Below are 16,496 nucleotides of genomic sequence, written 5' to 3' on the forward strand. Positions count from 1 at the left end.
TAAAAGAAACAGAATAAAAAATAGGCATGTGCACGTATCAAATGAATAAAACAAATACTTGACCCAAATCAGAGAGTCTGATGAAAACAGCACCTCAGAATAAATGTTCAAAAAAGTATGAATTGTGGACCAAAAAAAAAAAAACACGCGTTTCGGTCCAGTATGGGACCTTCATCAGGGCGGTGTACAGTCACGGTAAAATGTGAGGAGTTTACAATAGGGATTAGCCATGGCATTTAAAGTTACTGGCACACCTCAAATCTGCACGACAAAGTATAAATACAAAAATACTTCACCCAAACCCCAGGTCCGATAAGGACTCGTTATTCTGGATTTTTAATTAGTCTTTTTGATTTTTCAATTTGGAGTGCTGAGTCTTCATCGGACCTGGGTTTGGGGACACACACATTCCTCATCACTGGAAAAAACACAAACACGCATCCACACAATGGGACCAAGATTAAAATATAGACAAGGACTTCATGAACTGTGATTCCACATATGTGGTCTACTTTATCAAATGCCCATGCCGATAGAGGGGGGGGGGGATAAGAGAAGGGAAAACGGCGAGAACACTAGAAAAAAAAAATGTAAGGAGAGAATCAATGTGCATTGTTTATCTATACAGAAAGCGCTCGGCTGCACTACAGAAACTCCTGCGCAAGTTACAGCCACTGGCTAGACATTTCTGGGAAAAGGGTTATGCTTTAGCAACCCCAAGATGTATACCGTGCACGTTGCACACCAGGTCCATATGTATATGCAGTAATTCTACCACGTCGGTACGCAGACGGTTAGAGTTACAAGTTATATATTGAAAATACATCGTATGGTGAGTCAGATCAATGACGCCCACCCTGGTTCTTGTCTAAAATTGGGGTTACCCAAGCGCAACCTGCTCTGGGATTAGGGGGCAATTAAGCCATAACCCAACACAACCGTTTATCATACAATGGAGTGTACACAGCAAGAGCCATTCTGCCATAAACACCCCAAGCAGATGCACAAGTGTGACAAAGTTACATTTGCATTTTCCCTATACATTTACTAAATTAGATATTTGGCATACGATACAGTTCAAAGTGAAATATATATTTTTAACCAGTGGGGTCTGCTGTTCAAGTTAAGACCAAAAAAAATAGCACGTTGACTTGGCTACATGTCCGATATCCATTTGTCTCTCAAACTTAGGAAAAACCCTGTCAAGACTAATCTTTACCTGTGGCCAACTCACCGGAACACGAAGAGGTGGGTCACAATATTATAGGAGTTACAGGGATAGAGGATAGAGTTGAAGACATTAGAGTGCGATTAGGAGATGGTAAGGAGACACCCAGAAGGTGGTCTTATTCAGTTTCCAATACAGGGGTTTTGGGGAGTAAAACCATGCATCTGAGATAGGAATTCAGGAGTGTCGGATGCCAATAAGGTACGTAAATTCTTTTAAATCCAAATCCATGACATCTCTTGGACAATCTGATATTGTGGTAATTTAGTTAGATTTTCCGTTTTTAATCCCGTTTATTTTAGGAAACGGTCTGCATGGATTATACTGTATGTTTCTTGCAACATCTTTTTCCTGTAACCAAGCACTGTACTACTTTTGTACGGTTTCGTGCTCCAATTGAACATTGCACGTTTCTGAAGCAACTGCATTTTCGGACACATTGTCCGTCCGACGAGTGGTTGATTGCATCTTTTTCTCCGCACATGGTTACCATGGACCCCTAGCGATTATACGACATTTTTTTTATCCTTGGTGATGGAAGCGATTTAAGGTAATATCTGTGAAAGATTGAGCACTGGGATGCTTCCTAGAAAAAGTTTGTAACAGTTCTGGATTATTTATATCCCTGGTGATTTTTGACCTAGCAGGGAGATGTTTCTATTGTCCTACTGAGCAACTTGAATTTGTGCGATACCCATGTATTAGGGACCAATTACACAACATCCTTCATCCTATGCATTATATGTATTTCCCAAATGCTGAACGAGGGGGGGGGGGGAGAAGACTAAAAATAGTACATACATCTCTACACTTGGAGCTCTCTGAAGCTTTAAGGGTCCAAGTTTCACATCCATAGGTGACCACAAGCAGGAGACACTCGTCAAGCACTTTACTTTTGAGGTTCAGTGGAAGGTCCCCTTGTAAGATAGTCTTTGTTTCTTTCAAATGCGCTCTATCCCATCTCCAGTCTCCTATTGATTTCATTGAAGGGGAAAAAAAAAAAAAAGAAAAAAGTTCAAATCTATTGATACTTGCCAGCCAAGGTAGACAGGGACATCTTCTAATTCTATGCCATGCGTTGTGATCTTTATAGATTTGACATTTGTTGATCACTTTGGTCTTGGAGAGATTTATATGGAGGCCCATCTTCTTGTTTCTCCAATTGTTTGCTGGAGGTCTTCTGGCAAAAACATTGTCATCTATAAAATGGTAGACAATTCACTATTGATTTGGACACACACACACTATTCTGTGCTATGGATCCAGAAATAGCTATTTTAAACTCTTTGCCATCAGTTGGGGCTGTAATGAGTTGTGCTGATGGATGCTGGCTTTAAAAAAAAAAAAAAAAAAAAAAAAAAGAAGGATTAGGAGGATAAATAGGACTCTGAAATGGATGACTGCACTGAAATCTACAAGAACACAGGCACTACATGGTAAAATTAAAAAAAGACCCAATACGTCCTTTTTACACATACAGTAAGCATCTCATTATCCCCAGTTGCTCTAGTAAATTGAAGGTTCCAAGCGTCAACCAATGGTACTGGAACTCTGCTCTGAACATTCTACTGCACATACGCAGTAATCACCACTAACCTACTGCGTGTCACTTACTCCCTGTCGCACTCCGCTGAGCTATAAATATAACAGAGAGAAATATACGTACGTCATACAACATGGAATGGGACATTTGGCCGCCACCAAAACACCACTGCAGGACAGCTCCCAGCAATGTCCGCCAGCCCAACCGTTGTCCGTCGCCCATCTGATCCATCAAACCAAGCATGCTGTTCCGACGACTGCATGTCCCAACCGCCGGCACCTGCATGTTTAACTGTCCCGCGCAGGACTGCAACAGCCTAGACAGGCCGCTCTGATACGCCATTTTTTGGAGCCGCCTATCTAGGCAGTGTAGCGGTCTTGCGCGGGACATTTAAACATGCAGTTGTCGGCGAGGGCGGTCGGGCACACGGCAGAGGTTGGGCGCAGGAGCTGACATTACAGCGAAATGTCTCTGTGGTTAAACCTAACCAGGAGTGTTGCTGTGTACAGTATGGGGCAGTGGGGCCCCACTCTGCATCCCTCCCACGGTCCTACCTGTGGTGCGGGGTCCAGCCGTTTGGGAGGGTGGGGCAGGGGGGACTTAAGCCCCACCGGAAGTCAGCCCAACTTCCTGGGTGGTTTCCATCCAGCACACCGAGTGCTAGAGCGCCTGTGCATATAGTTGCACCGGGACCCACAATTAACTTGTTCTACCTGCGACAAGAAGGTCCCCATTCAATATGCTGTGAAGACACTTCCAAACAGAAAAGGGAGGAGTTCTAGTCAAATGAATGGTACTAAAAAGCTTCTCCAGCACAGGGAAAATGCTCACATACTGCATTAGAAAGAAAAGAAAAAAAAAAAAAAAAGAAAGGAGAGGGGGGATATGAACACAGAATTCAGATGAATTAAGGAGTTCCAGGAGGGAAGCACATGTCTGAGAACATAGCAAGAACAGGACATGGGGTCATACTTTGAAACTGCAGGGTAGCAGACTCAGGGGGCAGAATAAAAGTGCAGAAATCCCCCTAGAAGACTACAGTGTGAGAGTTTAACTCAATGTTCACAGTTTACCACCTATATCCTGCTCATCAAGGTTTGAGAATCGTGTTATTTATTTTTTTAATCTCTAGCTGCTCAAGTTACCATGGTAACCTTTAAAATGGAGTTCTCCCCAAAGCCCAGGGCAGTTTAACCTCTAGAACCTACAGGCATTTGAAATAGTTCATCTCCAGGAGCATCAGATTTTACACCCCACACACGCTTTGAAAGCAGCACTCTCTCCTGGAAGCAAAGTGCGCAAGTGGCAGTAACATTTTATTTTTTTAATTATTGTTAAACCAAAATAGGGCCCCTACTATTTATTTTAAAGTTGGTGTCACAATGGTAACTGGAGACTTCAGAGGGGTTTTGATTCTCAGGCTGCTCTGTTTTGGCAGATTCCACTGCATCCTGTAAGAGTTTGCAAAGGCAGAGCCCCAAATCTCTCACTCATCTACTGGCTCTCTGATAATGTGACAGGGATAAGGGTAAACAAAAACAAACAAAAAAAAAAATAGTCTTTACAACAACCACTCTCCAATGCAAAGTGTAATCAGGCATGCAATTTGTAATTAGAGTTACCATAAATCCTTATTTAAAAGAGGTCCTCAAAAGCCGTTAGCACATGCAGTCAGTGCTAACGCATGCGGTCGGCTTTGTTTGCGCACAAACGCTGCCCAAGTGTGCGTGGCCGAAAAAAAAAAAAAACACGTTTTAAGATATTTCAAAACTCCTCCTGGACAACAAGCTTCAAATCAAAAGGTGGTCATGTCCAGGAAAATACAGACATATGGTAACTTGAAATTAAACAATCCAGCCCTCCCTTTAACATGGCTAGATTAGTTTATTTGGCTATCCATAAAAGGATTGCACCTTCAAAATAAGGCAATTACAGAAAAAATCCAAAATGACAGATATAAAAAACACAGGAGCCATACAGATGTAGCATCGCACAAATAAGGGGGTCTTCGGTTTGTCAGTTTCCGATTTTGTAGAAAACATGGACAGGCAAGGTGGGTCAAATGAGCATTATTTAAGCACTAATTTCCCGGATTATTAAGACTTTGGGGAGATGAGGCTCTGGCTGTACAAGCCCATACTGAACACAGATTAACCGGGAGGATATTAAACCCTTCCCAAGTCTAACTTTTACAAATACTTATTAGGTGTCAGATGTCAGATTTGGGTAAAGAAAATGGAAGTACCCATGAGACTAATTAAACATATCACTGGAAAAAAATATTATATATACACCTGCATAGGAATAGGAACCACAGAGTGACGTGTAATAGGATAAATGTACTGTAGCCAATAGACATTTAAAAAAAAAAAAAAAAACAGATAAGTACTTGTTTTGTTTACCTTTCAACCGTGCCATTTTGAATAAATCCTTTGAAGAGTAATAGCTTTTGGCGATACAACTGGCAGTACTCAAAGCTTCAACTAAATGGTTAGCATTGCTCGATCTTGTTTGTTGAGGAATGAGGCCATCATCATTCGTCAAACAGATAAACATATATTCACAAGATACGGTTACTTAATGTTTGGCTCTCTTACAATTACACAACCCCCCACCCCCTTTCAATGGGGTTGCCAGGTTGCAGTGAGGGGTTAATAGCAGAATAGCATATGCTGAGCCTCACGCGGTGTTGTCGCAGGGATACTGATGTCACAGGGGAGTATATAGAATAGGAGGAAGGTTCTGGAAGAGGTTCCTGGAGGACAAGAGGCGAGGAGCCTCGGAGAGTGTAGATATAGAGGATGCTCATGAATAGAAGAGTATTCTGTTAAAGATAGGGAAAGTGCCCTTATAGTGAGGACCCCAATTATATGGCCAACGGAAGCAAGCAGGTATTACATAGAGAGAAACAGACACTCCACAGCAGGCAGACTGGAGAGGGCCCTTGGGTCTCAGCGGACCAGCTCTACAGGCGGAACCATCCAAGTAATCTCAATCAGTGGAAAAGTGGCAGTTCCCAATCAGTAATAAAGTATAAGCGGTACCTGCTCAGAACCGGCTAGGATCCCTTTAAAGCTGCAGTTCAGTCTTTTTTTTTTTTTTTTTTTTAAATTATTTTTTTACTTTAATAGCTTCATGTGGGCAATCTCTATTTACCTAAAGAACTGTATAGCTGTCAGTCAATCCGTTCTCCATGTATTAATCGGCGAAATTTTTGTGACATATTAAAAGCTGGCATTTGTTTATAATTTGCCTCCGGCAGTCAGTGGAAGACTCATGAATATTCATGAGTCTCCCAGTGACGTGTGCTCGCTCCCGATATGCCGCTGTGTGGTGCCCCCTTCTGCCCGATCCCTGTGGCTGTCAGCCTGCGCGAGATGGAGGGGGCTTGTGCCGCCAGTGGGGAGGGGGGAGCGGGAGATGTGTCTCCCTTCTGCTCCGGTCCCTGTGCCTGCCTCCCTGCCGCGCGCGCGGGAGATGCAGGGGGGTTGCGCTGCCCCCGTGGGGGGTGGGGAAGGGAGGGGGGAGCGGGAGATGTGTCTCCCTTCTGCTCCGGTCCCGCACGGGAGATGCAGGGGGGTTGCGCTGCCCCTGTGGGGGGTGGGGAAGGGAGGGGGGAGCGGGAGATGTGTCCCCTTCTGCTCCGGTCCCTGTGTCTGCCTCCCTGCCCGCGCGCGCGGGAGATGCAGGGGGGTTGCGCTGCCTTGTGGGGGGTGGGGAAGGGAGGGGGAGCGGGAGATGTGTCCCCTTCTGCTCCGGTCCCTGTGTCTGCCTCCCTGCCCGCGCGCGCGGGAGATGCAGGGGGGTTGCGCTGCCCCTGTGGGGGGGGGGGGGGAGCGGGAGATGTGTCCCCTTCTGCTCCGGTCCCTGTGTCTGCCTCCCTGCCCGCACGGGAGATGCAGGGGGGTTGCGCTGCCTTGTGGGGGGGGGGGGGGGGGAGCGGGAGATGTGTCCCCTTCTGCTCCGGTCCCTGTGTCTGCCTCCCTGCCCGCACGGGAGATGCAGGGGGGTTGCGCTGCCTTGTGGGGGGTGGGGAAGGGAGGGGGGAGCGGGAGATGTGTCCCCTTCTGCTCCGGTCCCTGAGCCTGCCTCCCTGCCGCGCGGGAGATGCAGGGGGGTTGTGTCCCGGAGCAGTGGTGGCAGCAAGGTGGTGATTGTGTGTGTGTGTATATGTGTGTGTGTGTGTGTATATATATATATATGTGTGTGTGTGTGTGTGTGTATATATGTGTGTGTGTGTGTGTGTGTGTGTGTGTATATATATATGTGTGTGTGTGTGTGTGTGTATATATGTGTGTGTGTGTGTGTGTGTATATATGTGTGTGTGTATATATGTGTGTGTGTGTGTATATATATATGTTTGTGTGTGTGTGTGTGTATATATGTGTGTGTGTGTATATATGTGTGTGTGTGTGTGTGTGTGTGTGTGTGTATATATATATGTGTGTGTGTGTGTGTGTGTGTATATATATATGTGTGTGTGTGTGTGTGTGTGTATATATATATGTGTGTGTGTGTGTGTGTGTGTGTATATATATATGTGTGTGTGTGTGTGTATATATTAGTGTGTACTAAGTACACCCACCCACCACAAGTACTCAGTCACCCACCCACCCACTCCCTCTCCCACCCACCCACCCACTCCCCCGCCCACCCACCCACTCCCCCTCTCCCGCCCACCCACTCCCCCGCCCACCCACCCACCCACCCACTCACCCTCTCCCCCCCACCCACTCACCCTCTCCCCCCCACCCACCCACCCACTCACCCTCTCCCACCCACCCACCCACTCACCCTCTCCCACCCACCCACCCACTCACCCTCTCCCCCCCACCCACCCACTCCCCCTCTCCCACCCACCCACCCACCCTCTCCCACCCACCCACCCACTCACCCTCTCCCGCCCACCCACCCACCCACTCACCCTCCCACTCACCCTCTCCCGCCCACCCACCCACCCACTCACCCTCCCACTCACCCTCTCCCGCCCACTCACCCTCTCCCACCCACTCACCCACCCACTCACCCACCCACTCTCTCCCGCCCACCCACCCACCCACTCTCTCCCGCCCACCCTCTCCCTCACTCATTTATATCTGGCTTTTTTTATTAGATTAGTAAGGAACTATGTACAGTAACAAGGACAAGTTGAAGTAAAGTATAAATGTAATACAATAAATAAACGGTTATGTCAAAAACAAATGTTATTAGTTCTTACTAGGAATTTTATTCCATTTCTTTTTTTAAAAGGTGGGACTGGGGCGAGTAGATTTTTGGGTGATTTGTCTAGATAGAGGTGTGTGTGTGTGTGTGTGTACACTGGAAGTCAGAATACTTCTGTCAGACCGCTTGTGTGTGTGTGTGTGTGTACACACACACACACACACAAGCGGTCTGACAGAAGTATTCTCTGACTTCCAGTGTCTGCCGCTGCTACAGCGTAACTCCTCCCTACCGCCCTCCTGTCCCGCTCCTGTCCCATTCACATGGTCCTCTTCTCCCTTCCTCCACCACTGCTGTCCTCTGCCGCTGCCGAGCTTTGCTGCAGGATGCCGTCCTTCTCTCTCTCCGCCGCCGGCTGCTGTCCTCTGCCGCTGCCGAGCTTCGCTGCAGGATGCCGTCCTTCTCTCCCTCCGCCGCCGGCTACTGTCCTCTGCCGCTGCCGAGCTTCGCTGCAGGATGCCGTCCTTCTCTCCCTCCGCCGCCGGCTACTGTCCTCTGCCGCTGTCGAGCTTCGCTGCAGGATGCCGTCCTTCTCTCCCTCCGCTGCCGGCTGCTGACCTTCGCTATATATCCATACATACATATACATATATACATACAGTATATATAAAAAAATATATATATATGTTCTTCAGTATTTATTGATACCTTTTTTTTATTTGGACCAACAATTTGTGTCATGGGACAAGCTTTCAAGAGTTTTCCTCTTCCTCAGGTCAAGCAATACCATAAATATATACGCACATAAACATGCGCACACAGTGTATATGTTTGCGTGTGCGCATGTTTATGTGTGCGTGTGCGCATGTTTGTGTGCGTGTGCATATGTGTGCGTGTGCGCATGTATATGTGCGTGTACGCATGTATACGTGTGTGCATGTTTGTGTGTATATATGTGCGTTTGCGCATGTTTATGTGCGCATGTATACGTGTGTGCATGTTTATGTGTACGTGTGTGCATGTTTATGTGTGCGTGTGCGCATGTTTGTGTGCGTGTGCGTGAGCGCATGTATGTGTGCGTGTGCGTGTGCGCATGTATACGTGTGTGCATGTATGTGTGCGTGTGCACGTGTATGTGTGCGCGTGCGCATGTATATGCGTGCGTGTGCATATATATCTATATCATACAAACACTCACAAAGGGGGTAAGCGCGGCCCTCCTACCCCAGCCGCCAAAGCTCCCTTACCCCCTCGCCGCTCCCTCCCCCCCCCGCCCGCTCCCTTACCCCCCCGCCTGCTCCCTTTCCCCCCCCCCGCCTGCTCCCTTACCCCCCCGGCCGCCAACTCCCCAGCCGCTGGGGGGCCAAGCAGCCTCGGATCTGCGCCAGTCCCACTCTCCACCACCTCTCACTCCCGTTGTGTGTGTGTGTGTGTGTGTGTGTGTGTAGGGACATTTTACTCCTGCCAACAATTTGTGCCTCACTTTCACCCCACCCTACCCCTGCCCTTCACCACCCCTGCCCTTCACCCCCCTCTACCCCTGCCCTTCACCCCCCCTACTACCCCTGCTCTTCACCCCCCCTAACCCTGACCTTCACCCACCCCTACCCTTCACCCACCCCTACCCCTGCCCTTCACCCCCCCTACCCCTGCCCTTCACCCCCCCCACGCCTGCCCTTTGACTGACGCACGCACACACCCTGACTGACGCACGCACACACACTGACGCACACACACACTGACTGACTGACGCACGCACACACACACACACACACACTGACTGATTGACGCACTGACTGACACACACACATACATACTGACGCACGCACACAACCCCTCACAGCCGCATGCACACAACCCCTCACAGCCACACGCACACATACACAGACTGACGCGCGCACACACACACACACACTGACTGCTGCACACACACCCACTGACTGCTGCACACACACACACTGACTGCTGCACACATACACACACACTGACACACACACACACTGACACACACACACACACACTGACACAAACAAACACACACACACACACTGACTGACACACACACACTTACTGACGCGCGCGCGCGCACACCCCCACACCCACACACTTACTGAATGACTGACTGACTGCCGCACGCACACACTGACTGACTGAGGCACACACACACGCACACACTGACTGTGTGTGTGTGTGCGTCAGTCAGTCTGTGTGTGTGTTTGTGTTTCTGCGTCAGACTCACTGACGCGCGCGCACACACACTGACTGACTGACGCACACACAATGACTGACGCACACACACTGCATGAAGCTGTAAAGGAGGGAGGGGGGGAACTGGATTGATGTGAATGGGGGACAAACAGAGAGAGGGGGAGGGGTGAGGAGAGAGAGAGGAGCGGGAACATTACATCCCGGGCAACGCCGGGTCTCTCAGCTAGTATAAAATAAACGTAAAGAGAGGGTGCATACCATTCAATGATGGATACAAAAAAAGGAACAACAGGACAGTCACTCTTATACTCCCAGAAAGTGAATATATATATCATTTACGTGAATCACTATCCGTATTTGAAGTGTGTGTGTATATAAATATATATATACATACAAATGAGCATACAGTAATATTTCCATTTGCTATTTGCCTTGCTATGGAGGGTTTTTGTCACTTTTTTACTCACATAACTTCACATATACATACATATATAATATATAATATATATATATATATATATATATATATATATATATATATATATATATATATATATATATATATATATATGCAGTGGAAGTGTATTGTGTGTATTTACCTACACACTCACTCCACATTTCAGTAACATACATATACATCTAAATAATATTCACATATACACGTTTGCTATAAATGGAATTATTACAATTTTTACATTATATACACGTGCAATGAATGGAATAAACACTGTAATAAGTTTGAAATCGCCTATCCGAGCTGCTATGCATGGCTGATCCCTTTTCTCCAGCTTCCTTGAATGTACTACTGTATGAGGAAGATCATGTGACCAGATGCTAGTGCACGTTTAGAGAGAGGGAGGGCAGTGCTGACAAAGGGGTGTGCCTGGGTTTGTGACAGGCCATGAAGGGGCAGTGCCTAAGCAAATGCTTGTTAAAATAGAATACAAGAAAATTGGTCTTTCAAAGTTGTTTTTTTAAAAACCGAAAATGCTAAAAGTATTTTTTCTTACTACAGAACTGATTTATTAAAAAAAACACACATGCAGGATATAGACTGAACTGCAGCTTTAAGGGCCCACAGCAAACATGGTACAACAGATGTTATCCGAAGTGGGACCGGTCCAATGTACGAAAGGCAGCCAAGTAAATAAACCTCCTATTGAGTGTTAAAAGTGGGCACCTACGGAAACCGTCATGAATAATTACGAGTATATAAAATACCGTGTATGATGTGTCCCCCGTGCCTGGAATTGTGAATAAAGACAGTTGTACTACAAAAGTTCCTGGCGCACATAATTTTAACACTTGCCATCTCATCGCCCATACGCCGGAATCCAGCACCCCGAGTTGAGGTAAACTATGCAGAGGAACCAACACTGCGCATCAATGTAAAAATTCCTTGGAGCCGGGCAGGAACACACACACACACACACACACACGCACGCTATGTTGAACTGCAGTTCAACATAGTGTGTCCCTGCCCGGCTCCAAGGAATTTTTACATTGGTGCGCAGTGTTGGTTCCTCTGCATAGTTTACCACAAGGTCTAAATTCACTGACGTTTTAATTAGCAGATATTGTTTTTCATTGCTACCGATTTACTAAACGGTGCAGAGTCCTACAGATGGAAAAGGTGGAGACCATTTAATAAAAAATGTGCCGATTTGTTCCTTCAATCCCTCTGGTTGAGGCTGGTTTAAATAAAACACACAAATCAAAAACAGACAATAAAGATGTCCATTAAAAAACTCCAGGGTCAAATTTTACATTCTTCCCCCCCAGAAGCATAAAAATGTTACACCACCAAGGACTCCAGAACAGATATAGCTTTAGTTAATATGTTTGGATCCTTTATAAAAAGAAAAGAAAAAAATGCTGCAAGTTTTAGACCTCTGGCCGAGATGGAATAAAGTGAGCAATTTCTCAGACGCAGGAGGAAAGAAGCACAGGGAGAAGGGGAGGGGGAAAAAAAACCAGTAGGACAATCATGAAAGAAATGTGCTGTAAATATATGAAGCCAAAACAAACATCAAGGACAAAACATAAGAAAAATAAATAAATAATTGCCGCAAATAACACTTTACTGGTCATGGCACATCTTGTTGTCTGCCGCCTGTAGACACAAACATGGTATGTTTCTTAAATCACTGGGCCAACATATATTAAAGTTTCTATGAGGAAAATGTGGGAAGTGAAAGCAGATAAGTCGCATCATCCCACAACATGAGGGAACCTCCCTCCCTAGGAGAAAGCAGAACATCAATAACAGTGACAAGGATTCTCCTCTAAAATGAGGAAGGGTTGGCCAGCTCCTCTACAGCAGCCAAACCCCAAAAACATTGGGTTGCTAATGTGAGATCATGCTGCTGCAGGGCAACTCCTAGCCTCTGATGTGTTCGAGACCACGTACACACTGCAGTTGACCTTGGAGGAGAAGTTTCTAGTTCTCAAAAATTAGAGACTAAAAAAATAAATAGGGGCAATTACCTACAGTATTTTGGTTTGAATAATTACAGCAGCTCCTTACATTTACAGCAATACAATTATCGAAGATCCTGCTCCACAGGGCATGCAATATGGCTGCCTAGGTCAAGAGAGGAAGTGGTGTAGCTTCCTAAATAGTTGCAATAGCAACCCAACGACGCTTAATACATATAAAACTACAAAAAAAAAAAAAAAACATTTGGGAAAAGGTAGTGAAGAAAGAAAAAAAAATGCAGTAAGCATCCAATACTACAACGGACTTAGTCAAATACATACACAGTATTTACAATGAAATGCTGCTTTAAACACTTCAGTATCAACATGAATTACACCTGCATGATTTTAATAAGGCAGATCATCCGTGCTCTTGGAAAAGTAAATATGCTGGATTTTTCCTAGACAGAAACATATGCATATACATAAGGTTAAGTGTGCATAATTTTTCCCCCCCTTTTTAAACAGCACTGGTTCCTTGCCTCGCCTACCTCAGTTTTTACTTTATACGAGAGAACATAGAACACAAAAGGTGATACCTCTACCAATTGTAGCTATTGAGCTTCTAGTCAACAATTCTTCTAGTAGTTATTACATGAGCAATGATCCATTTTTAAAGGAATTTGTATCTTGCTTTCTAGAAGATAGTGATTTTGTTCAAATAAAGTATGTTCTCCTTACTACTTCTGACTTCACCTCGAAGACTTGCAGAATGGGGAAGCAATAAAATACCCTACAGCCATCTTGTTCTATCTCGGGTCGAAGACTAACGGCAGACTGGGTTAGAGATCATCCTGTGACTTACACCTTAGCCTATTTTAACAGATAATGTCTAAGGCTGCAGCAACGCTGCCGCAGAGCGCACGCATGCTTGACAGCGGTGAACTCACCAACTCTCCAAGCATGAACACACGCTGTCCTGCAAACTTTTGCAAGTGTGATCGAGGGGGGCGTGGCATTGGCTGGATCGTGTGTGTGTGTGTGTGTGTGTGTGTGTGTGTGTGTGTGTGTGTGTGTGTGTGTAATTTAAAAAAAAAAATAATCTTATTTACACTTTTTTTTTTTTAAGAAAAAAAAAGTTGAATAAATAAAAAGTATTTGTGCACTTATTGACACACTTAAATCGGCAGAAACGGCGCGAAATCTTTATTTTCTGGTCTTCCCCGCTGTCTGTCGGCTCCCCGCCATGCACGCGCTGACTAACCTCAGCCATCTATAACGGCATTTTGCGCGCACGGCGTAGCACGCAGCCGCACTATAGAACAGCCCTAAGTGTGTGATTAAATGAGGGGCAATCAAAACAAAAAAGGTGATCACTATTCTTGAAGTGAATAATAGTTTGTGAAAGTGATAACACACACACACTTTATATTAAAACGTATAAAAAGCGCACTTACAAGAGTGCAGTATAAAACAGGCACATCACACGAACGAGTGTACTTGGATAAGCCCCACAGCCTAGTCGCTCACCACCCCACCGTTGATCAGCCCCCTCTGAGGTGGAGTGGCCACCAGCTGATGGTAACCGCTGTCTCTGCTCTCCGAGACGCGAGTGAGCAGAGACAGCGGTTACCATACATTTTTTACTTTATTGATCTGTGCTATGGAGCCTGGTTTTCACTGCTGAGGTCCGTCCCTCCTGAGCTTTCTGGGTGGTGATACAGCTTAACCGTTACACAGACTACAAACCTCCACAGCTTTTTGGTACCGCTTGAAAACAACTTGCATCTCGTGAGTAAGCTGGATATAGAGCCAAGATACAACTCTTAATTGATTCAGCATTTCACTGCACCTGCACTTAGATTGTGTTTTATTTTTTTTGTGTTGCATTCCTTTTTTTTTTTTATGCATACTCCCCCGCCCCGGATTTCAAGTGTGTGTGTGCACGCAGTGCGCATTGAAGGGTGCCGATTCGTTGCTGAAGGGCGCTTAAAAAAATCAATTTGCTCTGTCTCCCCAAGAGCCAAGCCTGGGAGAGCGTATGTGGACGCTCACGAGCCGCGCGAGCATACAGATTGATTTTAACTGAAGTGAGCGCGCAGCGGCAGCATGGACGCAGCCCAATGCCTCTTTATATTCAACACGCAGTGAGGTGACTTCCCAGTGCTTAAGAGCACATCCCCCCCCCTCCCCATATGAATGCATTTCTGCAAGTACTTGGACTGTAAGCTCTTTGGGACATATTCCGTTTCCTAATATCTGTATTGCTTTTTCCCTATTATTTTGGCATGTGCATTACTGCTGTGAAGTGCTATACAAATAAATATATGCATCAGTGGCGTAGCTAGGTGCGGGCCCCCAGGCAAAATGTTCCCCCCGCCCCCCCAAGTGGTTGAAAAACACTTTTTTACAGTATACTGCACAGTAACTTCTTTTAATACAGTTAACTACAGGCATACCCCAGACACTCACTTTAAGTACACTCGCGAGTAAGGACATATCGCTCAATAGGCAAACGGCAGCACACGCATGCGCCTGTCAGCACGTCCTGAGCAGCAATACCCGCTCCCTACCTGTACCGAAGCTGTGTGCAAGCGGGGAGACTATAGAGCCTGTTACAAATGCGTTATTAACATCAGTTATGCATGTATATGACGATTGCCGTACAGTACATGCATCAATAAGTGTAAAAAAAGGTAGTGCTTCACTTTAAGTACATTTTGGCTTTACATACATGCTCCGGTCCCATTGCGTACGTTAATGCGGGGTATGCCTGTATAAACAACTGTGTAAAGAATCACAAACTATTTTAAAAATGCTCCAATATAAAGATTGTTATCATGTGTAACCTCAATTGCACCGAGGCGAACACAGACTGAGCAAACTAACATCTACACACCGCAAGCTCACACAGACACCCTTCCAAACAGCAGCACATAGTCACTCCTCTCCCTGATGTCACAGAGCGCAGGGGCGGGCAGAGCTCTGCAGCTCTCCGTCTCAGCATTCATGTGGTGATGTGATCACAAGTCACTGCTAGGAGTGGGCCTGCCAGCAAGCGGTTAACGGACCAGAGGAGGAAGGGGGCCCCGACTTCTGTGGTCCTCTGCTAGACAGCTGGGCCACTCCGAGAGCACGGGCCACGGCTACGCCCCTGATATGCATCATGTTCAACCAGTATGTTCACTTTGCAGCAGCAGGTCAGCACAGCGGTGCGGATCCAGTGCTGCTACTCGTTACATATTGCATTTAATGTTTTAGGCTGCACTTATCGTGCTGGGGACATCAGGCTGCGGTCGCTGGAAAAATCAAATTGAGATGACTTCCCGCGATCAAGCTGTCGCTCTTACTATAAGTGCACGCGACGGTGGCAATGCATTTGTTTTGACGCGACGTCGTCACTATAAGCGCAGCCTTATTTACTCGCCATACAGCAGTAAGACCTGCATTTAACGTCATTCCCTTTGGATGTCCCCTGTGGGGTGCTGCAAAGCTCTGTTTTGGGGCCCCTACTCTTTTTAGTCTTATAAGCAGAGGCGGTAACAGAGCAGGTCTATTGGAGAGAGAGAGAGAAAAGGGGTCTAAAAGACAAGGAGAGATAAGGAGAGATAAGGAACAAAACAAAAAAACAAAAAAAGATAGTAGCTTTCCAATATAGGGCCTTATTCCCCAGCAATGATAGTGGTTTATAGCAACAGTAATTCCATTGTACGTGTAGATTAGAATATAAAGCACAGAGTGTGTTGTCAACTATGAAATGCATACATTTTCGTAGCGTTTCATTCCCCCCCCCAGACTACATCTTATCTGAGCAAATATCTGGTGCAGCAACATTCCCCACTCAGCACAAGTATCTTCCATGTTTTTTTGAAGTTATAACACTGTATAAAAAGAGATAGCAATAAGACTAAAAAAAAAAATTAAAAAAAAAAAAGT

The 16,496-nt window shown here is 45.9% G+C and overlaps 1 protein-coding gene across 4 annotated transcripts in view; it reads right to left on the reverse strand.

The window, feature by feature from the left end:
* UCK2 (uridine-cytidine kinase 2) overlaps positions 1-16,496 on the reverse strand; it is a 70,838-nt gene that overhangs the window by 33,703 nt on the left and 20,639 nt on the right. The window contains exon 1 of one of the 4 annotated variants that reach the window (XM_075616806.1): positions 13,511-13,580. The exons of 2 other annotated variants lie outside the window; for them this stretch is intronic. In XM_075616806.1, coding sequence (XP_075472921.1) covers positions 13,511-13,579 — 69 coding nt within the window. In that variant the 5' untranslated portion in view covers position 13,580. Of the gene's footprint in view, positions 1-5,927; positions 6,154-13,510; positions 13,581-16,496 lie in introns of those variants that run through there. One more of the 4 variants, XM_075616807.1, reaches the window with a different exon arrangement.

Source organism: Ascaphus truei, chromosome 10, assembly GCF_040206685.1.
Source record: "Ascaphus truei isolate aAscTru1 chromosome 10, aAscTru1.hap1, whole genome shotgun sequence".
NCBI classification, from domain to species: Eukaryota; Metazoa; Chordata; class Amphibia; order Anura; family Ascaphidae; genus Ascaphus; species Ascaphus truei.